The 26,463-nt window shown below is 33.2% G+C and overlaps 1 protein-coding gene across 1 annotated transcript in view; it reads right to left on the bottom strand.

Moving 5' to 3' along the window:
• Positions 1–26,463, bottom strand: part of LOC148276983 (uncharacterized) — a gene marked incomplete at its 5' end in the record, with an annotated part of 48,974 nt that overhangs the window by 14,532 nt on the left and 7,979 nt on the right. The window contains 2 exons of the mRNA XM_088233487.1: positions 406–556; positions 22,589–22,789. Of these exons, the coding sequence (XP_088089613.1) occupies positions 406–556; positions 22,589–22,789 (352 nt within the window). The remainder of the gene's footprint in view (positions 1–405; positions 557–22,588; positions 22,790–26,463) is intronic.

Genomic DNA, 26,463 nt, shown 5'->3' with positions numbered 1-26,463 from the left:
AAAATAAATAAATGGGTAGAAATTACAAGGAATTTGAGGAAAGAATCTGTTTGAGATTCACAAAAAATAAATGCTGTTTGTAAACATTCAAAAACAAACTTTTTTTATACACAAAAAAACAACATCTTTCCATTTTTTTGCAAATGCATTCTCCTTTAATGCAACCCCGGTAGATCGATGAATAAAACATTTATGCTCCTAACTTTTTTTTACATATTCGATTAAAGATTTTAATATCTACGAAGACGCACAGCGCAAAAATCTATATTTCTCTGGATCTTGCACGTAAATCGGTTAGGCCGTTTAGGAGGAGATCGGTGACATCACACGTACAGAAGAATTATATATATAAAGATAAATAAATTACATAAAGCTAGGAAGATGGCGGGCAGATTTTAGACTCACTTTGCGTTTGCAGGAATGCTTGGTAGAGGTCCCGACACAACAGCGGGTCGGGAAGGTCTCTGAGGAATTCCTTGAGTAGGGTGGCCACGTCGTGGGGGCACGTGTCTACCTCCAGAGGGCCCTCCTTACCGCAGTCCCATTCCTCGCGTAACTGAAAACACCCTATTTGTAAGTCTCAAAATCACTTCCTTAGCTCTGCTGAGATGTCAGGGGCATATGGTATTAGAATATTAGGGGTTTTGCGGGTATTGGACTGTTGGTATAATATCAATAAATTATGGTTTTAGCACAGAATCGGATTATTCTGCCGTGCAGAGCCCAAACCGCTGTAACTCTCATTTTGTAGTTTATTTATTAATTATATTATACATACATTTGTTAGGGACAGAGAAACAGTTTATAGCGACACAATCAGGAACGACCCATGTCTGTGAACTTGCTCCGACTCGCTAGAAAATCTGTGTTGAGTCGGGGCACTTGTAATGCATTCATAACTACATTCACACACATATATACATATTTATTCGCACATACGTATTTGTATTATATTTTATACATATATATTAAGTTTATACACATCATTGATACTTTATACATTATTACATTTTACATTTATAAATACATATTAATCATTTACCAGTTAGCCCACATTTGATCGCAGAAATCCTTTCCCGTTCGAGCAAACCAGTTACTCAAACCAGATTTGAATTTCGAAAATGACTCAGATTCCTTTGTTACCTGATCTAGTAAATTAATAATTCTTGGACCTACCACAGAGAAATGTCTCTTAGCCAAAGTTGTTATACTTTTTGTAACGTAGTAATTTACTTTTGAGGAATATCTTGTTATTATTTCCTGTTGTGTTTTTTGTTTACTACTTGTGATCCAAAAGTTGATCAGACATGACCTATAATAGATTTGTCTAATTGAAAGGACTTTGGCCTCTTTAAACAATAAATCCGATGAAAAGGTAGGAGGATATTTAAATATTATTTTTAGTATGTTTTTTGGGTTATCATGAGCGGTCTGTAGATGGTCTGAACACAACCACCCCATCCTATTATGCCATATGTTGCCACTGATTGAAAAAGTGCGAAATACACCAAACGAAGAGTGCTGAGGTCTAACACATTTCTTGGGTTGTAAAATACATAAATAAGTTTTCTTAATCTATCAGTTGTTGTATCTATATGAGATTTCCAGCGAGGATGTTGGTCAATGACTACTCCCAAATATTTGATATAGTTATTTATTTCATTTCATTTATTGATTTTTTAGTTACATTTATTACAGATTTATTTAACAGAAAAGAGAAAAAAAAAGTCATGTAAAATGGACATACATATTACAATTTCGAAATTGCCTTCGTAAGAGAAATCCCACTGTCATGAAATATATCGACATTCTAGGCGATACGATTGAATAACACGATTGCTATACTTACCGGCATAACCATTGGCAGCTTGGTTCTGCATCGTGGTCGGTAGAACAACCTGTGTTGCCTTTGTCGAAGATGTCAGGGACAAATAGACCGAATTCATTCAGAATATCGGAATTATGTATGCGACCACCAATGAGTTGAAAAAAGTGATCACCCAAATGAATATCCCTTCTTACCAATAATGATTGGTACGAGTAGCCCAGCATTCCTAGTAAGAAGTCAGTCGGGAAAAGCCACGGGTAATATCCATACTCCCTGAGATACAGAGCAGGGTACGATATGACAAAACATTTAGAGACATAGAAGAACAATTTGTTTCGTTTACTCCATTGTATAATATTTTGAATGTCGAACTGGAGTTTTAAACAGTCTAAAGGAGTTTGTATTGATTCGTAATTGTCATTTAAGAGGAGTTTGTATTGATTCGTAATTGTCTTTAAGTGTATCAAACTCTTCTTTCACAACAACTGGAAGGTTGTAAATGAAATACGTAACTACACTGTACTTACAGTAACCCGGCAGTAAATAAAATACATCGGGCTTAAGAATGAGACTGCCGACTTTGTAGAGTGTCGTCTCTATCGCAGGAGTTCGGTATTTGTATGCATGTACGACAAAGACGGCGTCCTGCAAATCCACAGTTTTCCGATTACGCCGGCAGTCTCTTTCTTAAGTACGATGTACTTTATTTAATGCCGGCTACTGTGCTTATTTTTTCAATGAATAGTATATTTCATTATTCTATGTCCGCTCCCCAGTCGGAGCATATGGTGTCCACAAAGATCCTCCAAGCATCTCTGTCGGTTGCCAGCTCATGTGCATCCTCCCAAGTCAGGTTCGCGTCCCGTAGTTCTGACATGAATTGTCAGCAGTGGACGTCCAGGACGTCGAGATGCCTTGTTGACGTCGAGAGCTTGGCGTCGAGAACCTGATGCCCCGCAAGCGCGGTTAAAGCTCTCAGGAGGCATCCGCAGCACATGGCCAAGCCAACCGTATCGCCTCCGTTTGATGATAGTTGTTACCGGAGTTTGCTGCTTCCGTTCTCTTATTACTTCATTCCTCACAAAGTCAAACCAGACGACAAGACCAGACAAATAAAAATATATATAAAAAACCACTAAATTCCGTCTGAGTTTTCTTTTATCGTGTAGGTATCAAATCCAAGTTAGATAAATTAACTAATTAATTAGTCTGCATTATGTTCGTTCATTTTTTTTTTTTTTTACTACATAAAATAAAGTAATCTGCTGATTAAATACTTAACTTCATTATCAATGCATAGATGGCGCTTCCAACTCGCTTGTGGATGGGTTCTTGATTCGTAGCATATATACAAAAACCAAAAATGTTACTTGGTGTGGATATTCGCTAAATAAGCGTAATGGGGAATGTTGTAGTACCTACATAAAGTGGCCACTTAACCCAGCCAATGACAGGTCATAAGCCCTGTAAACGCTCGAATATCCATAATCCTGAATCTTGAATTTGAAAAAATTCTACCTCATCTCTGTAGGGATATAAATAAAAAAATGTTCGTTCAAGTGAAAGTGTAATATTGGGAAGAAAAAAATAGTTAAAATTTACTTTAAAGTTCTAATCTAATCAGAAATTTGACAGTACACAAGTATAGGTCTAGTAAGCGCTTGATTGTTTGAATCAAAACGAATTATTTTGGTGAGAGGAGTTTTTCCAACATTCTTCGCAGCTAATTAATATCCCAGACGGTGCGTTGTAAATTGTAAATGATGATCCGACAATGCAGCCATGTTTTGTATCAGTCCAGCGCGCAGCGTTGTTTACAATCTGAAAAGGTTACGGTTCAAGCCTGGCGTCTCCATAATATATATTGCCGTATGGATTTCAGAATATATTCGGCGTTGACGCCGTGCCAAGCGGCCTCTCCGTGCCAAGAGAGACCGGTGCCGAAGAGAGACGGTAGTCAAGGAATTTCCCACAACACGGGGAAACTACACGACGGAAAAGATAATAGTTATAATACAATACGGCAGTATTCCTATGTGCGTTTACATCAGGCGCGTGCGGTTAATACTATCAGTAGGGATGCTGACAAAAATCATGCTTTTATTTAAGTGGGTGTGATAGATACAGGGTGTTCTTTAAACCTTGTCACATCTGAAACCACGATGATAAGTATGGGCAAGAAGACATATTGGCATATTAAAAAAAATATTTAGAACGAAGAAAATTTGTAAAAATAAAATATTAAAAAGAACAATTTTTTATTTTTTAAAATTTTTTCATTAAAATTTTTCTGTTTTCTTACAATAAACATAATACATATTAATAGTAAAATAGTAAACAAAAAATCCCACAAAGGCATGGCCTGTTCGTGGGTAGGTAAACAAGAAAATATTAATGAATTTTTGCTCCTATAATAAACAATGGACAGTTAGAAAGAAAAAAATATAATATTCTGTAAAAGATAATATGGTATTTTGTTTTTATAGTAATTAAAAAAGGAAATAAAAAATATTTTAAAAAAGCACAAAAATATTCCTTATAAGGGCAACAAAATAAATCATAGAAAAAAAGAGTTCATATCTCCAGGATAGAGCATGTTTTTTAAAAGAAAAAAAATTTTGAAAGTTTGGAATCAATGAAATATTATCAGTAAAAAAAGAATTAAAAATTTTTGGGCCTATAAAATATGCATGTCTCTGTGCGAGCCTCGTTTTACAATGTGGTATTTCTAACACACGATTCCTTCTTTGACTTGATCTATTTGAATTACCAAATGGTTGCTTACTTCTGCAGGGGAGAAGCGAGGGGGGCGCGGACGCGTGGTTAACGGTGTGTCAAACTCTCCCCTCCCCCATCCCCCCTCCTCGTTTCTCTCCTGCAGAATTTAGCAACCATTTGTTTTTTTAAATATTTTATTTTGTAAAATTTTATTCGTTCTAAAAAAATATTTTAATGTGCCAATATGTCTTCTTGCTCATACTGATCATCGTGGTTTCGGATGTGACAGGGTTCAAAGAACACCCTGTATAAGTAGCAGGCGCGTGCGGTGACTTTTATCATTTGGGATGCTGCCAAAAATTCAGGTTGTACTGTTAGTAGATATTTATTTATTTGGGAAAAACAACAGTTTTTACATATAATTCATATAGAAAATAAGGTTACACTGTAACTTAAATTTAAAAAACCGGCAATAACCATTTTCCACGACTATGTAAGTTAAAAAAAAAAAAAAAATATTTTTGCACTACAACAGGCCAGGAGGCCCAATTACAGCGGTGAATTACATCACAGTAGGTGAGAAAAGGAAATAAACATTACAACACCTAAAACAAGACCCGAGATAGCCGTTCTTAGATTTAGGCCAAATGTCAATAATATAAATCTAAAACTATGAACCTAAAGCGCGTGCGCAAAAATTCGAACGTTTACTATAGGAACTACACGCAACTCGACAAGCAGCATCCCGCGTACACAACTAATACTATCAAGGACAAGATACCTAGATATTCAGAACGTACGTTGGTATAGGAAATACGCATACGTAGCTAGTAGCTAGGTATGTACGTATACTGAAAATATTAGTTGAATCGCGTACACCCGAACGTTCTCAGTGAGAATTTTAGGAATAGGTACATATTTGTAGATTTTATTTCGTATTTGTAATGGTTTTTTTTTTGTAAAATACATATGAAATAGTTTCAAAGGATGCGCCGCATCCACATTATCTATGTAGATACCTAATTAAAATAAATATAGCAAAGAATAACTTTTGTAAAGTGCGCTTGAGGTATTATACTGTGAAAATGATCCTATGTAAGTTTTCCATTATAATCTCTCTCTCTCTCTCCGATGGCGCTACAGTCCATATCGAGCTTTTGCTTCCTGCAACTTTTGCCTCCAACTCTGTCTGTCCTCAGCCACCGTTTTCTAATTTGCCACCTGGAAGAACTGCGCTGCATCCTTTCTCACTTTATCCTTCCATCTCAGCCGGGGTCTTCTCACTGATCTCCTTCCACCCGGGTGTCCGCTCATTAATCCTTTAGGAACACGTGAATCAGGCATTTGCTGTACTTGTCCGGCCCATCTTAATCTGAGCAACTTCATATGTGCCAAGATGCTGGTATATGTCGTACAGTTTTTCGTTATGCCAAATGCGCCACTGATTATTCACTTTCACTGGTCCGCAGATTCTTCCGAGTACTTTTTGTTCAAAAGTGTCCAGCATCTCAGCCATCTTTACTGTCAGTGTAAGAGCTTCACATTCATATGCCAATACAGTACGTATAATTGTTGTGTACCTGGTAATCTTGGTTTTTCTGTGGACGTTACGTGATTTAAACACTGGCAGCAGAGAAAAGTATGTTTTTTTAGCTGCTGTGATTCTTTTTCTGATTTCTGCTGGATCCTCATTGTTCTCTGTCATACTGGAGCCCAGGTAGGTAAATTACTCGATCACTTTGAAGGAGCAATTATCTGTGTATTGGACACAGCCTCTTGTTCCGTGCGATGGGTTTCTGCTCTGTGTAATCATTTTGTTTTCTCAACATTAATTTGCAGTCCTACATCTCGCGCAGCTGTTTCCAAGGGATCAGACACCTCATAATGGCTGTTATTGATCTCCCGACAATGTTGATATCATCCGCATATCCAACAAGTTGGCTACTCTGATAACAAATATTGGAGCTTGTGTCTATGAGAGTTCTTCTTATGACATGTTTGAGCACAATATAAAAAAGAGATGGGGCCAGGCCGTCTCCCTGTTTTAATCCCTAGGATACTGCAAATTCTTCCGTTAGTTCCCCGTCTATTTCGACCTGACATCTTGAGCTTGATATGGTTGATTTGACAAGTCGAATAATAATTAATAGTTTATGATACATAAATTAACGGAGCACAGGAGCAGGTGCGTCTAGCTGTGAAGCAGTTCATTCGGACAGTACCTAAAACTCAAGTTGTTCTAAAGTTTATATTAAATTTCAACAACACTGCATTTAAAACTTTGTGCTATACGTTATTTAAGTCGTTTTTTCTTTGCATTACTCAAGTTGGATGCTCTTATCGCCGTGAGTCTAGTAGAACAAAACGACAACGCTATGAACTTTAATGCGCGTGCGCGGAAATTCTGTCATTTGTAATAAGGCTGGATTCAAAATGAAGAGTAGTAGTAGTAGTAGTAGCAGATTCCAGCGTATCAAACGAATACTATCAAGGCCAAGGTTTCTTGATGTAGAAAATACGCGTACGTATTTAGGTATGTATACCGAAAATATTGTTTGAAATAATTGTAAATTGCGTGCGCTCGAACATTTTCTGCGATAGTTTTAGGAATATTTTTAGATGTTTTTTTCAAATGCATAATTTTCAATAATAAAATACACTTCTTATTTTCAAATATTCAAGGGATGCGCCGCCTCCACAGTATGTATGTATAGTTTGTATGTGCAACCACATTTTGCATTCGACTTTTCGGCGGCAATTTTTTACTTTTAAGCATGTTTAAGTTTTGATAGATGAGTGCTTTCAAAAAATTAAATCGTCGATGAATTCAACTATAAACAACTGAATCACTTAAAATTACATTAAAAATTAGATTAAAAAAATATATAAAAAAGATAAAATGAAAGATATTTTACGTAATTATTATAGGCGTGCTCTGTAAATTTGTTGAAGATATTAATCTAAATATGATAACTCCATTTAATAATATATGAATTTGTATAATTTTTTTTAGCACTAAAGTTCGCTTGAATTATCGAACCTTTTACATTTACTTTTGATATGACAAGCATAGATATATCTGTGGCTTGGGTCTATAAGGGCCAATGTCGTAAATCATAACATTACGGCAGAGTAATTTTACAACTATTTTGTGACATTATAATAAACTGTTTGACGTGTTTAAAACTATTTTCAATAAAAAACACTACCACATAGCGCACCTTTAGGACGAAAACGACTCAACTAAAAAAGCAACTTTTTGGGAAAATGCAAAAGAAGAATGTAAATTGTGACACCTCCGTATTCTTTCGTCGATTGTTTCGTATTCTTCGAAGTAAGCACCAAATTTTGATTTAAAGATTATACCGAAGGCTTTCAACTATGAATCCATAAAAAAGCATAGTGAAAATAAATAATTTTATGTTTAAATAAGACATTTATTTAATGAGCCATTATTAGATTGAAAAAAAAACAAACAAAACCACTTTGATGAATAAGATAATGGCATAATTTTTATTAGGTCAGATCACACATTTTTTTATTTATTTATGAAATGACATAAACGTAAATAAGTCATTAAGATTATCGATAGTTTAAATAATAAAATGACATTAACTTAAATAAGTCACTAAGATTATCGGTAAGTCGGAACGAAACAATCGCAAAGCTAAATTGGTCGTTTTAATATTAAAAAATAAAGTAAACATTCCATTTGTATTAGAATAAAATCGACTCAACCTGCCTTCGGTCACTATATGTTTGTTTGCGTTGCGTCCTTCACACAGCAATGTAAACACAACACCAATTGCGTCGCTTCCGTACTGACACGGAATTTAATTCTGTGATTCTCTGAGTAACAAAGAGACCGATGTAACGGTTTTGTCGTTTTTTAAATGCAGAAAGATGGACAGTGTTTATTGAAGTCGTTTTATGATCTTAACCCATTTTAAGCTTTTTTGAGTTAAGTCGATTTCGTCCTAAAGGTACGAAATGTGCATTCAAAATAGCAAACATCACGATACTAAGTTAAATAAAGCTATAAAATGTTGTGGTAAACAAATACTTTAGAAATAAATACTTTATGGCGACTTTCATGGAAATCGAACTCCCTACTTCTCAAAGCGGACAAAAGATTATTAAATACAACGTGTAAACAAGTTAAAGAAATGTAATACTTAAGTCGAGGTTGATAAATATGTCGCTACACGTCAGAACAGACATTGTATAACGATAGATAAATGTATGTAATAATAAGTAGAGGGAAATTGACATATTTGTGCAGACGAGGTCAAACTACGAGTATAATTTTATTCGCGTTAACGTTATAAGATCTTCGGTGTGCAATTTCTGACAGTTAAATGTCAAAATTACGAAGTTTATGCAATTAAATAGCCAAAATAACCATGCCTGTGAGTCGTTTGATTGCAAAACATGCCACGCCATTTCAAGAAGGGCTGATTCTTCGAAATAAATTCAGAACGAATTGGTAATATATTAAAAAAAATGAATTGCACCGACAATGTTTAAAGCTAGGAGTGGAAAAAACGAAAACATTGAAAGATTGGTTAAAGACTGGATTAAAAAAAGATTTTTTTAAATTATTAATAAAATATATGATAATGAACAAGATATAATACTTTATATATTATATTAGTTATAAAAAAACTAATTTAGGACGGTACATAAAAAGAAAACATTTTTGTGACAATATGTAATATCAGTTAATACAATCCGAAATAGTAAGAAAATATAATATTAGAAACATATATACACTAATATTAATGTTATATACTATTTTCATAAATGATGTTAATAACTATCACTATCAAAAATATTTAAGCAATATTTTTAATTTGCAACAGTTTTAGATTTGCTATTCGACTTTTAGTTTTTTAGTTCATCGGACAGATTATTAAATTAGGAATGGCCAACATTTTCCAGAGACTTTTTGCCATACTTCGTTGAGCGAAATTTAGATTAATACATAAATATTTTTTGAGTTTCGTGTATTTTTATTTGACACTTTTTATACATATACAATATATATACATATAAGGGCGGGCATATTGCCTTAAGGCAATTTCTTCCTACCTACCCAAACCGTTCAGTTTGAGAAAATTATAAATACATGGACATATTGAATCTTACAATTTTATACAAAAATTAAAAACAAAGATTAACAAAATAAAAATATATTTAAAAAAATAACACTATACTATGAAGAAAGGAGAGGGGATGGGAAGGAAAGAAGAATGATAAAGGAACAATTGAAATATTTAGATAGTGACATTTCAATCTTGACTTAAATGTAAATGAAGAAGGGGAGTCTCTAACATTAGTGGGTAGATTATTCCACAATCAAGCGGCTACTACTGTGAAAGAGGAGGCAAGAAAATTAGAGCGATGACAGGGTATTAAAAGGGTTCTCTCGTTACTAGAACGAAGAGATAGTCCGTGTTGTGCAAGAGGTTGGATGAGCTCTCTCAGATAAACAGGCGAAGTGGGATTATTTAAAATATTGTGAAAAAGTGATAGAATGTGAATGTTTCTTCTATGCCTGATACTGAGCCAGTGTAGTTGCGTGCGATACTCGGTTATGTGGTCAAGTATTGTATTGTGGTTGTGAATATCATGAGTAATGTGTATTTTAAAATGCGTGAGCAGAAAAGTTTATGATATTCAAAATAGTGATTAATTTATTACTATTTTTTTTTTCATAAATATTGTGTGTTCGTACTAATAAGCGTAAACCTATCTACGATATAATATATAGTAAACAAAATAACTTAAATTAATTAAATATGATTCCTAAATGCTTCACCCCTGCGCTTTCAATATTCCTCGAAAATAGGAAAACATAATGTGTCATTAATTTTGAAGATGTTTTTTAAATTGACCTAAATTTACTGTCTTATATTTCACTTAAAGATTCTTCTCATCGTTTCTTTGAATCCCTTAAAATAATTATGCGTATATTTATGTTTTTCCTTTTTTTAAAAAAAATGTTATTACTATTTTATTTTATTTTTACATCTGAGCATGTTTTTCATTCTTTATTTCTATTCTTAATTTTTAATTACTCTTACAAATTTTCTTCATTTTTAATATTATTTCCATTTATAAATACTCACTACAAACTACAAACTTTAAAATATATTTTTTTCACTTAAATTTTCATTTTTAAACAACTTTCATTTATGTTTTTCTTTTTCCTTCTCTTTTTTATACTTTCATAATTAACCTTACATATAATTGCTTTTTAATATGGAAACTTTATTGGTCCATTAGAATTAAGTCTAATTGTGTAAAATATTAAACTTTGTAATTGTACTGTATGTTTCCTGAATAAAAGCAAATAAAAAAATAAAAAAATAATATTATCATATGTACTTACATTACATAAACCAAACTCACTTATATTCACACACATTACTTATACTCACAAAATACTTACATATAAATATCTACATACAACACACGCAGCAAGAAGCTACCTAGAACCAAGTTCAATAACTTTTTAATGATTAATATATCTACATCATTTCCTTTCCGCATCTAATGGTGCATAGGGCACTGCATTGGTACACCAATCGCAGCGTATCTTGTTCATTTTTTTGTTACATGATAGTAAAATGATCAGTCTTACGCTTCAGGTACCAGTCCAGGGACCATTATATATTCTAGTGTGAAAACAACAACAACAACAAACCATCATGGCGTTTCCCCGTAGGGGTAGGCAGAGAGGATAAAACGCCATATCACTCTATCTTTGCATACAGACCTCGCTTCCTCTAGATTCATTCATCTTCTCATGCACGCACGCCGATTATTCCTACTTTTGACATGTCCATATTAAAGTATTTGATGGACTTGATCGTGCCATGTCTTTCTCGGTCTTCCTCGTTTTCTGCATCCATGAACACTCGCATCGTAGATCCTTTTAGCCGTTCTTTTGCTGTCCATTCGCTCAACATGTCCAAACCAACGCAGCATCCCTTTCTTGATTCTGTCGATAATGGTTGTCTCAGCTTTACACATTTCACGGATCTCGACATTTGTGCACCTATCGTACATCGTTTTACCACACATTTGTCCGAGGGATCGCATTTCGACAGCATTTAACCTACTTTCATCATCAAAACTCTCTTTCAAATAAATGTTTCATGTCTACCATATCGGGAATCAAACCCGAGACCTCTTGAATGGTAGGAAAACGCACTGACCATCACACCACGAACCCGACAAATACATAGGAGACTATTATTATCGTTAATTAATCCAAAATAATGTATTTTTAATGTACATAAATACGTTTTATTTTTTGGCATTTTTTATATTTTATAAACGGCGATGAGAATGTGAGTAAAAAAAATCGATAATGGATATACAGGGTGTTTTTTAAACCCTGTCACATCCGAAACCACGATGATCAGTATGAGCAAGAAGACATATTGGCACATTAAAATATTTTTTTAATGCAAATATTTTTTACAAAAATAAAATATCAAAAAAAACAATTGGTTGCCTGCTTCTGCAGGGGAGAAACTAGAAGGGGGGAGGGGGGGGGGGGAGTCTGATACACTGTCAAGCACGCGGCCACGCCCCCCCGCTTCTCCCCTGCAGAAGTCAGCAACCATTTGTTTTTTTAAATATTTTATTTTTTTAAATTTTCTTCATTCTAAATATTTTTTTAATATGCTAACATGTCTTCTTGCCCATACTAATCATCGTGGTTTCGGATGTGACAGGGTTTAAAGAACACCCTGTATAACTGATAGATGTAATATATAATTTTTAATATAATTTATAGCGATGTTTTTACTCAACCGTATCTCTTCGGATATCGACGTCTTTCCTGTGACTGCAAGAAAGTTCAGAGAGTATTGCTACCTTTTATTCTAATTACTGGGTATTTTTATTTCAACACGTTTTACGTTCAGATTCTATTGTCGATTTTCCTCGTGTTACACATCAAATAAATCAATTAAAAAAACGAACTTCTATAGAAGCACTGTGCTCATGAAAGTTAGAATAAATTGTAAAACTTTACAAGTATTAAGTTATTTTGTCAATATTTCATGTAAGATTAATGTCCGTATTCAAGAGACGAAACTCAAGGCGAGGAAAGCTGTCCCCACCTTCAAGGTATTCTGCCTTTGAATACGGACATAAATCAATAAAACACTCAAAGCTCCTGAAAATTGTGTTCTTCTAGTTGCCTATAATGACAATGGCAGGCGCTTTGCGCCGAATACACCTTATAATAATCGTCCAGTTTTTTACTAAGCCTTTTTTAAACAACAAATTTAGAGATAATGAGAAAAAAAGTATCGTAATGGTCACTTGAAATCTAATATAATTGATTTATGTGTGAACTTTATATATTTGTAGAACTCCATATTATAATTTTAATATGAAAATCAAACACTGATTTGAGTCTACTTAAAATCGTTTATTAATATTAAAATTGAATTTGAAATGTTTCAACAAGTAATGTTTAGTGATGGTGTGCATTGGCAAAATGTCAGTTTTATTCGTAGGATGTTTAGAATAGCTATCTGATAGACGAACATTATAATTGATCATTGAGGTATATAATACATTACAAACATTGAAAGGATTGAAAATGTTTAACGAAAATTTTTTAAATACCTAAATTATAAAAAAAATGAAACGCTTTGCACTTACAGCCAATCTGCTAAATAAAATGGATTTTTACCCTCGAAAATAGACGCACTATATCTGAATTATGCTTTTTATATAAATTATTAAATAATAAAGTAGACTCTTTTAACCTTAATGTCCCCTTTCGCGTGACAATAAATAGGTATTTATTCCATCTGCCAGTCTGTAGCACTAACTATGCACAACACTATTTCCTCTATTGTTCTTGCTCAAACTATAATGCTTTTTATTCATCTATTGATATATTTTATATGCCCCTTAATTTATTTAAAAATAAATTAAGACTCGTTCTTTCTAGCTGCGATACGCTTCCACCGAGCAACCATTTTCATTTTTTGATATTTTATTTTAAAAAAAAATATTTGCATTAAAAATTTATTTTAATGTGCCAATACGTCTTCTTGCTCATACTGATCATCGTAGTTTCGGATGTGACAGGGTTTCAAGAACACCCTCTATATTGACAAAGACTTGGTAATAAAAGTGTAGCATTCTCGTGATTGCTGCGTGAGTTGCGTGTTACTTATGCAACAAAATATTTTAATCTGTAAAATACATAACATGTATAAAAATCTATAAATAAAAGAGATAAAAAATGAGAAAAAATAAGCAGGTATCAATTCTCGTTTGTAGATCGTGGAGTGTTGCCAGGTAGCTGATTTTCAAGAATTAAACCAAACACCTTGTAATGGCTTTTTAAGTGACGTGTTAAAAGCCCAATTTTAACACAAGGAATTCTCGGCTCATAGGATTTATTCTTAGGAATACCGCGGCCGTAATAAAACCGTTGTTTCATTTCGACATTGACATTGCTGACGTCACGAGAAATTAGCCAAATGTCCCGAAAACCTGACATTCCGGGAATTTCGAGAAACCCGTGAAAATACACGATGCGGAAAATAGGATAGTCAAATGCAATTGTAGCAGCTTTAAGAGCCACTGATTAATAAGATGAGAGGTGCGTTCAAATACATATCGGGGTTTTTGTTTGGGTCTGTTAATATAATATGACGCGAGGAATTTACTAACATCATAAACGCGGGAAATGAACCGTCAAAATGTTAAAATGGCGGACATCCTCTCTTTTACTTTGCCTTTTACCAATATACTAATTACTTCAGCCTGCAACAAGCTGAGGCACAAATAAAATAACGTTTTAAATATCAAACCAAGCGTGCACTTAAATAACTATGTTTATATCACAAAGTATTTAACGTGAAATAAAAAAAAAAAATGAAATACAAGAAAAATAACGTAAACTTCTTTGGACCTCTACAATAATTTCTCAACATATTGGGGAATTTTATCCGAGTAGGAAATAAATGAATATATGAATAGTTCTGTACAGGGTTTTTGACATATTGTCATAACAGTGAGTAAAGATTATCATAAAACAATATATATTTACACACAATACGTACACCGTGAAATATCAATTATTCTGTCTATATTTAAACATTTATATTTCTTTTGTCGAACAGGAACTCTGGACGAGTATTTTCAACTAGATGGCTACTCTCAGGTAAAAAACCCGAAAAAGGAAATTTAGTGAAGATAAGTCCGCCTTGTAATATAGTGGTTAGAGTGTTCACCTACTACGCTTGAGGTCCTAGGTTTGATTCTTGCTAGGGTGGATGCAACAAAAATGATCTATATCCAGAAATCGAAGAACCAATGCTGCCTTTTGTATCACTGGGCGCAGATAGAAAAACGATGGTGATATTTTACTAAGATATTATAATACGTTTATGGGCACGCACTCACACGCTGCATTTTAGCCGCTTGCAACACCAAAACCAGCCAATGACAGGTCATGAGACCTGTTAATGCCCAGCATTACATATTCCCTTCTCAAAAATGTTTTCCCTCTCTGTTGCAATACATTTTGATACATACTAAAATATGTTATACGTAACTTTTATGGGGAACAGGAAATCAAAATGACATAAGTAGACTACAAAGACAGCAAAATAAATTATTAAAGTTAGTGTGCGACCTCCCTTATCTAACAACAGCTAAAGAACTTTTTAAACAAACTAAAGAATTAAATATAGCTGAATTCTTTCAACTAAAAGTCTTTTTTTTCGATAAATTAGCCACTGATGTAATTGTAGATAAAAAACTAAAACTTGAAAAGAATTGTAGTAAACATGGACACAATACGAGAATATCAGAACAATATTATAAACTTATTTGATTTAAATTATTTATTGACAATTTTTGATGGAATTCCATTGTTATGATGTAACCTATATTTACATATAAGTTATTAATTAAAAATTCTTGGTAGGAAATTTGAAAGGGATAGTGAGGTTACTTACTGACAGCATAATAAATGTAAACAACGAATGTCTCGAACAAGTAGCAGAATTTGTGTATCTGGAAAACATATTTTCAAGAGATGGAAGAGTAGAAAAAGATGTTGAAAGGAGAGTGAATGCGGGCAACAAAACGAACGGAGCACTAAGCACAGTAATGGCTAATAAGAATATGTCAATCGAAGCTAAACTGGCAGTGCACAACGGAGTTTTAGTCTCAACACTTATGTATAGAAGGGAAACATGGAACTGGCAGAGAAAGGATGAAAGCCGAGTGAACGTGGTTGAAATGCGATCTCTTAGACGAATGTGTGGGAAATCAATGTATGACAGGGTTAAAAATGATGAAATCAGGCGAAAGAGTAAATCTAAGTCAAGTATAATTGATAAGATTAAGAAAAGGTCTCTGAGATGGTTCGGTCACGTAGAACGAATGGACGACGAAAGCATGGTAAAACAAGTATATATGGCGAAAATGAACGGTAACGTTAGACGAGGGCGACCAAGGAAGACGTGGCATGATCAGATAAACCAAAATCTTAAGTCTGGTCATGTCAAAAGCAGACAGAACCGAAGGGCATGTATGACAAGATGTATGAATGTGGAAGAAGCTAGGAATGTATGCCAGGATAGACGTGTGTGGCGGTCCATTCTCACTGCCTACCCCTACGGGGAAATGGCGTGATGGTAGTAGTAGTAGTAGTAGTAGTAGTAGTAGTAGTAGTAGTAGTAGTAGTAGTAGTAGTAGTAGTAGTAGTAGTAGTAGTAGTAGTAGTAGTAGTAGTAGTAGTAGTAGTAGTAGTAGTAGTAGTAGTAGTAGTAGTAGTAGTAGTAGTAGTAGTAGTAGTAGTAGTAGTAGTAGTGGTACGCTTCCACTTGTTTGTTTGACCAATTAGCGCTTTCACCCTCTAATGGGCATCTTTAGACTGGTAAATATTATACAGTGTAAGGATAATTTATATGAAACTAACTATTATCTTAAGCGACTTAAATTATTGAAACATGTGTTGGCGGTGGACTGTAAGAGAGGATTCTATTTCATGAAAAACATTTATTGTTTTATTACAATGTACAGGGTCTAACTAAGGGGGCTAATAAGGGTGGGTTTTTAAATTCTATCTGCTGATTTGTTAAAATTCTATCGCTATTATTTTTTATCCTATTTATTTCTAAAATTTCTAATCTATCTAACTTTTGACCTTTATGACCTACATGTAAAATTTGTATGTCCTTTTGATTCGTCAAAATTATGTTTCAACTCATTTTAATGTGATGCATAGTTTGATATTTCGTTATTATGTGAAGCTAGATGTTCTTTAAGTCTATATTTAATTGCTCTCCCGCTTTGTCCTGTATATGAACCAGGACACGTACATATTAATTCATATCTTCCTCAGTTAAAAATATTATCATGAACAGAAGAATATGAATTTAAAAAAGAAAAAAAAATGGAAAATGAATGGAATCCGTGAGGGTTTAAAATATATATTTTTTTTAAAATCAAAAATTATCTGGCATTAATACCAAAGTTTCACAATATCCCATTGATTTGAACATTCTTGGTAAAAACCGAGCAGCGAAAATTCGTCTACGCCAAGTCATATTATAGAAAATAAGCTATACCATACATCATGTCTTTTAATCTGTAGATTTAATAACATGTATATATATTATTAATAATACCAACGTTCTCTATGCCATGCCGTTCTGATAATCCCACACGAATTATTGCATCTGAATAAAGATGGCACCATTGCCAAAGAAGAGACAAAACGCTTATAAATTAATATCGTGAATTCATACCTACGTAGAATCTATATTTTGATTTGTGAATTATTAAATAGGATAGGCGTATCATAAAACTAATTTGATTTCGTCTGCAATCAAAAACGTTTTAAAAACCAAGTATTATATTGACACTGCTTGTCCTCGAGTGATTTAATTAATTTATTGGTAAAATGTAGTAAAGAAAATTAAGATGTTATGAAATTTGAATGAATCATAGATAACAACAAAATTACTTTCCGTTGTTCTATTAATAATGAGGAAGTTCAGTGGTATTACTATATTTTTTTTATTTGTTGATGGACTTTCAAACTAAGCCACAAATATTTATTTGTTTATGTTATTAACATATTTATATTATCAGCGATACGGTTTTTTTCAAAGTTCTGTAACTTTTAAATTACTCCGCGTGTGACGTCTCAAGTTCTCTTCGACGAGTTTTGCCGGTGAAGTGGACTCCCGTAAACCAGGAATCTTTCACAACACTCGTCGGTTGATTCGGAAGAACTAGATACGTCGTTCAAAGTAGTTTGTTTTAAAAAAATATATTTTTAATGATTTTTTCATACATTTTCAAGAAATTTTGCAGTACAATTTAATGCTCTATTTTTTACCGCAAGCAAGAAAACATTTTTCATTTCCAATTTCCCGTAGCACTGAACTTTCTCAGTCCCGAATACAATAGGAAGTTATAGTTATATTTGATTGTTATTAAAAATCTAATTTTATGTGCGCGTAAATGTGTAAAAAAATCTGTACCCGGAGGCAGACGGATGCAAATCCAGAATTGGATGAAACGAGATTTCGATTTTCGTATCTAGTTTATGATCATGTCCATTGATTTTGAAGAAATGTTCGTTTTAAAATGAAAGAACCAATGTATTAAGATACTGAAAATACAAATTAATGTTCTAAATTATTAGAAAACACTTTTAAAGAGAGAAAGAGATTCTTTAGGCTATTTTTATACATTTGACGTTAGGATTTGCATCCGTCTGCCTCTGAGGTACAGAAATTAAGTATCTTCTTTAGTAATATATAATCAATTCAAAATGTTTTAAAAATAGTTGGATGAACGTACAATTTTTAACACGGAAAAAAAACTACAAAGAAAATTGCAGATAACTCTCTTAAATTTCCATTGTAATACGGGACCTGGGGAGATGTTCCAAACGCTCTCGCGGCCGTAGAAAAAGATTTTATCTCGTTTTATCATTGCTTTTTATGGTTTTATTGTTTTAAAGATATAATAGTTCATTTAGTTATATTTCTTCTCTGGTTTCCGTTACTGTTTTTACTAATTATGTTATGGTAAAAGGCATAAATGAAGAAAAAAAAACTAAACTAAAAAAAAGTAAACATTCCGCATTCCATTCAATGATACATAGGTTAATTAACGTTCCACTTGATGATACTCATTTTAAAAAAGAACTTAATACAATAAAACAGATTGCTAATAATAATGAACATAATGAGAACTTAATTGATAAAATATAGAATTTAAAGCAACAACGCAAACTTATAAATAAATATTTATATTATACTCCCACAATAAATAAAGCAAACCCAACTAAACAACGAAGGAGGATTCTTTTTATAAATGTCAATTTTTCTAAAGAATGATCTAATTCCCTACCATCTAACATTAAACCTGCATTCTACAAAACTAATAATTTGTGAACATTGGTAAAAAATTACAAAGACAAAGTTCATAAATATAATAAATTGGCATATATTAATTAAATTGTAATGATTGCGATTCAATCTTCATTGGAAAAACTAAATGAAACTTTAATATTATAGAAAAAGAACAAAGGTGCCTAAATAATAATATTTTTTTCTGAATCTGCAATCCATCTAATAGAAAATAAGAATACTTTCAATAAAGACACTGAATTTAAAAATTCTTCATGTTGAAAATCAAATATTAAAATTAGAAATCTCAGAAATTAATAAAGCGTTTCATAATAAGAAAACAATAATAAATAATTAAAAAAACAATATTTCTTTTAGCCCACTCTTGTCTAGTTTCGAACGTATCCATCTCATATTACCATCCTTTCAAGACAAAAAGACTTGATTTATTAATTTAGTTGACAGCATACTGATAAAATAAAATAGGAAATAATTCATTACTTAAAAATATCTTGAGAAAGAAGCTTGTTTAGCTTTGAAACCGGTCGGTGGAAAAAAATAAATCAATGGTTAAAAACAAAGTTACTTTATCAACAATATTTTGAGTTTGTTAAAATTTTTGTAGACAAGGACTGGATTCAACTCCCTGGGGAGCTGTTAACATAATTACAACAAAGATAAAGAACATTTTAGAGAAGGTAATATAGAAGTCTAGGCATCTACAGGGCTTATGACCTGTCTATAACATTACAAACATCAACAGATGAAAGAATTGAAGGAATATAGATTTTCAAATATGGACAGAATGGTGAATGTTACACAGTGTGTAAAGTGGCCCATGACAGGTTATAAGCCCTGTAGATGCCTAGACTTCTATATTACCTTCTCTAAAATGTTCTTTATCTCTGTTGTAATATGTTAAAGTTGTTTTATTAAAAAAAACAAACCTTCATTTTTTAGATATGACTTCTATCAGATCATTTTAGTCGGGGGCAGTGTCGAGTTTATAAATTTCTTCTGGAAAAACTGTTTGCTGATTACATATAACGCGCGAGTAAGGTCATCAAATGTAAATGTAAATGTAAAATGGAACGGCAGTTTGAATAATTCAATTCAAATAAATAGATGCCTCTCACAGATGACCGAAATAATCGGCTAGAAAATCCAAAACATTAAGTCGCAACTGTCATTTTTCCCGCTCACCGCCACCCGCGACTGCAGCACACCCACGCGAGCTTTTCACGAACTAAATAGTTCAAACGTTTCGCTAAGATCTGTCTACAAAAGTTGGATTAAATTAATAATCGTCAAATGGAATAATAAACATAATATATTAACATTTATGCATTAAATTTGTTTGGGTCAGACCGTCAGACCTAGTCCACCATCGCTGTGTTGCCAGCGTAAATAAGGTAGGTACTATTTAACGACCAAATCGTGGATTAGGTGCGTCACGATTTGGCAACATGGCGAATCGTTTAATAACCAATTTTACAATCGACAAGCAAGGTGAGATGAGGCGGTGAACGTTTGTGTAAATAATTATGCTAAAACGAAAATATAAAGATGAGCAACAGGTTAAGAAATTCTGATTTTAGCAAGGACCAACCCTGATTACAAATGTTAGTTAATGATTAATACTTATTATATTAAGTCCTGCTCAATTGAAAGCATACAACTCGTCAGCAGGTTCTTATATGTTGCTTCGAATTTTCATACTTAACCTACATTAATCATAATTTCATTTAAAAAACATTACATATCATACCATATTATATTACGTTAATAAAGATTAAAAACTATCATTAAAATAAAATACTTTTTTCTATTGGCTATAATTTGAGCACACGCCTCACTCCTGTAAGTATTTAACTGACTATTTTTAATATTGTCTGGTAATATGTTAAATGTTTTAGGTATACTGTATTGCAGTGTCCTTTTGCCATATTTATTACAATATCTAGGAACAGCTAGTCCTTCCATACTAGTAAACATGGTGTTGTTATCATATACCAATTTGTGTTTATACTCGGAGTGCGACGCATGCTGACAAATGAAGTTGTTCCAAAGTAGAGCCGTAACAGATAATTTATTTACAGATTTATACATTAACTAGCGAATCCGTCAGACGTTGTCCTGCCCAAACGGTGCGCGTTGGCTTGCCTGCTATTAGCTTGGAAAAATATTTTTAATTGATAAGTAGGTACCTAGGTACTTGTTTGTGATTAAATTTCAAAACTAAAAATAGTTAATAAATACTGAATTTAAGTAGGTACTTTTTTTATGGTTGAATTCCAAAACATAAAATAAATATTTTTTCAAATATCGCATTCTTTTTGCAAACGTCAAACTCCGGTCTTCTCACCAACAGAGGGGTGTACATATCTAGGAATGCGATTTTCAAAAATGTATGGAATGTCAGTTAATATTATTTGAGTATTACCAAAAATCCAGTAAAAGGAAAAAAATGGAAAGAAATTATAATAAATGTAAGGAAAGAATCTGATTGGGATCCATCGAAAGCAAATGTTGTTTGTAAACATTCAAAAACAAACTTTTTTCATGCACAAAAAAACAGCATCCTTCCATTTTTTTTGTACGCGCATTCTCGTCGAATGCAACCCTGGTAGATCTACGAATAACATATTTATGCTCCTTACTTCTATTTTACATATTAGATTGAAGATTTTTATATCTACGAACACGCGCAGCGCAAAGATCTATTTTTCTCTGAAAACCGCACGTAAATCGGTTAAGCCGTTTAGGAGGAGTTCGGTGACATCACACGCACAGAGGAATTATATATATAAAGACTAGCGGACCCGACAGACGTTGTCCTGCCGGAACGTTGGCTTACCTGCTATAAGCTTGTATTTTTTAAAATTGATAAGTAGGTAAATTATTAATATTATTGTACAAATAAAATTATTAATATTCTAATATTGAATCTAAGTAGGTACCTAGGTACTTGTTTATGGTTGAATTCCAAAACATTAAATTATTAATTTTTAAATACAGAGTTCTTTTTCCAAGTGTCAAACTCGGCTCTTCTCAGCAACAGGGGTGCACTTTATTCATGAATGCGATTTTCAAAAATGTATGGAATGTCAGTTAATATTATTTGAGTATTACCAAAAATCCAGTAAAAGGAAAAAAATGGAAAGAAATTATAATAAATGTAAGGAAAGAATCTGATTGGGATCCATCGAAAGCAAATGTTGTTTGTAAACATTCAAAAACAAACTTTTTTCATGCACAAAAAAACAGCATCCTTCCATTTTTTTTGTACGCGCATTCTCGTCGAATGGAACCCTGGTAGATCTACGAATAACATATTTATGCTCCTTACTTCTATTTTACATATTAGATTGAAGATTTTTATATCTACGAACACGCGCAGCGCAAAGATCTATTTTTCTCTGAAAACCGCACGTAAATCGGTTAAGCCGTTTAGGAGGAGTTCGGTGACATCACACGTACAGAGGAATTATATATATATATAAAGATGATATTGAAATATTGTGTCTCTGGCGGTATACATCTTTATGTAGTAGCAATTTGACCATAGAATCACTCACTTATGTATAAGTACTGGAGTGAAAAATCCAAAAATCCTTACCTGGCGTACTCTCTTCTTCGACGCCGACACCCTGAAGAGGCCTAGCGTGCGCAGACCGTGCCGCCGCAGGTGCTCCAAACAGCCTCCAACCAGGGCCGGCACGCGGGCTGCGCCCCGAGGGCACAGGTCCTCGGGAGCCTCCAGTTCGGACTCGGAGCTGGCCAGCCGGTCGCGGGAGGCTAGGCTCTCGCAGGAACCGCTCTGGAATGAGAAAACCTACATAATAAGAAAGGATATTTACTAAAAAAACTGGTTTCAAGGGAAGATCAGAAGTTCAAAGTTTTGATATTTACGAAGAGTGCCTTTCAAAACAAAGAAAAACTCTTGTACTTTTATAACAATGAAAAATATATCATTACCATTCCCTTTCCGCACCTAATGGTGCACAGGGCACTGCATTGGTAAACCAATCACAACATATCTTGATCTTTTTTTGTTACATAAAGGTAAGATGATCAGTCTTTCGCTTTAGGTACCAGTCCAGGGTCTATGAAATATTCTCGTATGAAAACACCTTTTTAAATAATTATTTCACATCAACCATATCGAGAATCGAACCCGAAATCTCTTGCATGGTAGGCAAACGCGCTGAACATTACACCACGAGGCTGACAAAACTATAAAATAATATAAATAATATTTGAGGGCGAATATAAATCAAATTAATCATGTTTATAAGGTTATTTTTTAGTTGATATGTGTCTTGTATTTTTTAGTTCCATGAAAAAGTTTTTTAAAAGTACATTTTAAAAATATTTTTTTTGTTAATGTTAACTTAAGTCTTTGATTTAAAAGTAATGTATCTTTTTTACAACTATTTTAGAAAATTGCAAAAATAACCAATACAGAAAATATCATTTTGATACTCTTTTTTTAAAAAAAAACAACAAAATTGGTCGATTTTAGTTAGGTATAATCAGTCCGACGTGGAGTTGTCTCTTTCGCAAAATATATCGGGAAGGCATCTGCGAGAGAGTTGCAAAAAAACTATGTCCCAATATCTATTCATCAAATTTCTTTGATACAGTCTAAATAAAAATTTAAATTTTTCTATGTGTAGGCCAGTTGCTCCAAGTATAGACAAAACGAGTTTCATAAAAAAAAACAAAACCATGGTCATCATTTTACTATTTGCACCCAGTGATGCATAGGGCACTGCATTGGTGTTCTTATCACAGCCTATCGAGATAATTTTTGAAGGTAAGATTGTCAATATTACGGTCATGAAGTCAAGTGAAACACAGTGTTCAAATACCTATTCATCAAAATTGTCTGGCACCTAGTATCCTCTTTTTCAGGAAAGCAAGTATGCACCACCGCATTGGACCGATTTAAGATATTGTCCACAACTATTTTCAGTATTTAAAAATTAAATAAAAATTAAATTAAAAACGTAATCTAATTAACCTAATTGTCGTCGTAAGCAATATAAACCAAAATAATTATAAAAAACATAATAAATTCATATAGACTTGTAGACAAAATTTCTTAATCAGGACACAAATTTTTACCTATTTGGCTTGATCCACTCATCGATCCGTGCGCAACCCACCCCCACTATCCATTTTTTGATAGCAATTTTATATTGTGAGTACTTACTTATTGTCATTATGGACAATGTAAGTAGATTGTATACTTTAACCGAGTAGTAGGCCAATTCTCTTTGACCGAAAATTGTATTAATTTTCAATTGTTTTTGCAGCATCAGGGTGGAGTAACTAGTAACTCTTGTATTTGTAACGGAAGGTAGAGAATAATGTTTGTGTGCGTACAGTAACAGAGCTTTTACATAAAGTTGTTTTATAGATGTAACATTAAGATTTACGAATACACCGAGGGAGCTAGATTTGATTAGGATTCTTAAGATAATTTTTATTTAAGCTGTTTGTGCAATGGTTATTTGTTTGATCAATGTGTCATTTGCATATACCCATCCAATTATTCCATATTCCAAAACTGATTGAATTATTGCGTAATATATTTTTACAAGTTCTTTTAGGCTAATTATATTTCTTATAGTTTTAAAAAGAAAATTTGTTTTTTTAGTTTATTTTTAACGAATTTGGAATATCCAGTGACCCGTTTCATCGCTTTTACGACATCTTCGAGACTGGTATCTTTATTAAGGAGTTCAATGTATTTATACAAAACAGGTAGGATAGAACATTTAAAATTATATGAAAGTAAATTAAATAAAGTTATTTTTATCTTAAGGATCATTACCAAAATTTTCTCGGGTTAACTAAAGATAAAAAAGTCCTAAAGATAAGAATAACTTTATTTAATTTATTTTCATATAATTTTTAATTCTCTATCTTTACCTCTGTTTTGTAAAACTACACCCTCCTTAATAAAGATACTCGAAGATGTCGCGAAAGCAATAAAATCGGTCACTGGATATTAAAAATTTATGGATTAAAGTATCACTCGTCTTTTATTTATATAATAAAATAGAATGAACTTCCATCAAGAATTTTCACTAACAAACTTAAATATTTTTAACATGTTCGATTTGATTATTTCATTTTAAATTTCCGTCTACATAAATACCTAAATGTTTCTGTAAAATAAATAATACAAAATAGTGAAATAAATAAACGTATTATTTAAATAGCTAAGCTTTTTGTGAGTAATTATGGTCATGCGCACTGAAAGGGTTTCTTACGACACCTGCTTGGACGGAAAATAACCTAGATCCCATAAATCAGTCCGGTGCGTTTTGAAGAACAGTTCTGGCTGTAGGGACTCGTTCGGCCGATGCAGAAATAGAAACGCTTCCCGTATGACGTCATAGCCCTAAGAATGACGTCCGAGCGACGTCAGAGGAGATGGAGGCGTCCCTTTGAACGGTGTTGCAACAGAATAAAGCTAATCTTGAACGGGTAAAGTTTCAAGCAGAATTGGGACAGACGCTGTTTAAAATCGATAGTTAACTAAGGTGAATTTCGAGGAAAAAGTCGATACATAAAAAGGTTCGTATTTAATTATTTCAAAGTAACAAAGCAGTAACAGTTACAGTCCCTAAATGTTTGAAAAGACAAGTATATGAATCGTGCATATTGCCGGGGACAACATACGGACTAGAAACCATGTTATAACTCTAGTCTAAACTGACTCAGTTTACCCTGAAGATGGCTCCTGCAATGGTAGCCCAAACGTCGGAACAAATCCAACACACACGGTATCACCCAAAAAAGAGACAGATTGTTCACATATTATATTTGTTGAAATTTATTGCAACAAAAAAGGATGTCGACTCATTTACAGGGCTTGTGACCTGTTATTGGCTGGTTTGAGTGGCCACATTACACAGCGTGTAACATTCCCATTGTGCCATGTTAGAATATCCACATTTGCTCATCTCTTCCATTTGTTGACTTATGTATATAGGCAAAATGGTAAATGTAATTATTATTATTATTCTTAGAGGTGGGGGTCAGTGCTACGTTTAAAGCTCCTGACGTCACTGCGACCTGTAAAGATCTATTGTGACGGGTCCCCGTGAATAGTTCTCGCCCTCCAAGCCCCGTAGTTCAATCACAAATAATTATCGACGTGCCAACAAGCGACGTGATAACAATTTCTTACCATGGTTGTTTATCGTATTCACGATCACAATGGAACATCTGTGAACACCTAATATTAAATGTCAAAATATTTACGTTTCGCGACGTATAATCCTGCTGCGCAATCACATATTTGAATTTCACATGTGTAAATATGGAAAATATTCCAAAACTGCGATTTTTATTTACTTATTTATTATTTATCATGCTATTTATTGCATTTTGCCGGCGGTTGGCAAGCCAAATGTCAAGAAAAACAGTCGCCATAGTAATTGTAATTTAATTTTTACTTTTTTGGTTTAGATACTC

Source organism: Micrasema longulum, unplaced genomic scaffold, assembly GCF_059751315.1.
Source record: "Micrasema longulum isolate JH-2025_06_02 unplaced genomic scaffold, ASM5975131v1 h1tg001112l, whole genome shotgun sequence".
Lineage (NCBI taxonomy): Eukaryota > Metazoa > Arthropoda > Insecta > Trichoptera > Brachycentridae > Micrasema > Micrasema longulum.
Note: the sequence above shows the minus strand (reverse complement) of the source record. Positions and strands in the feature narration are given on the sequence as shown.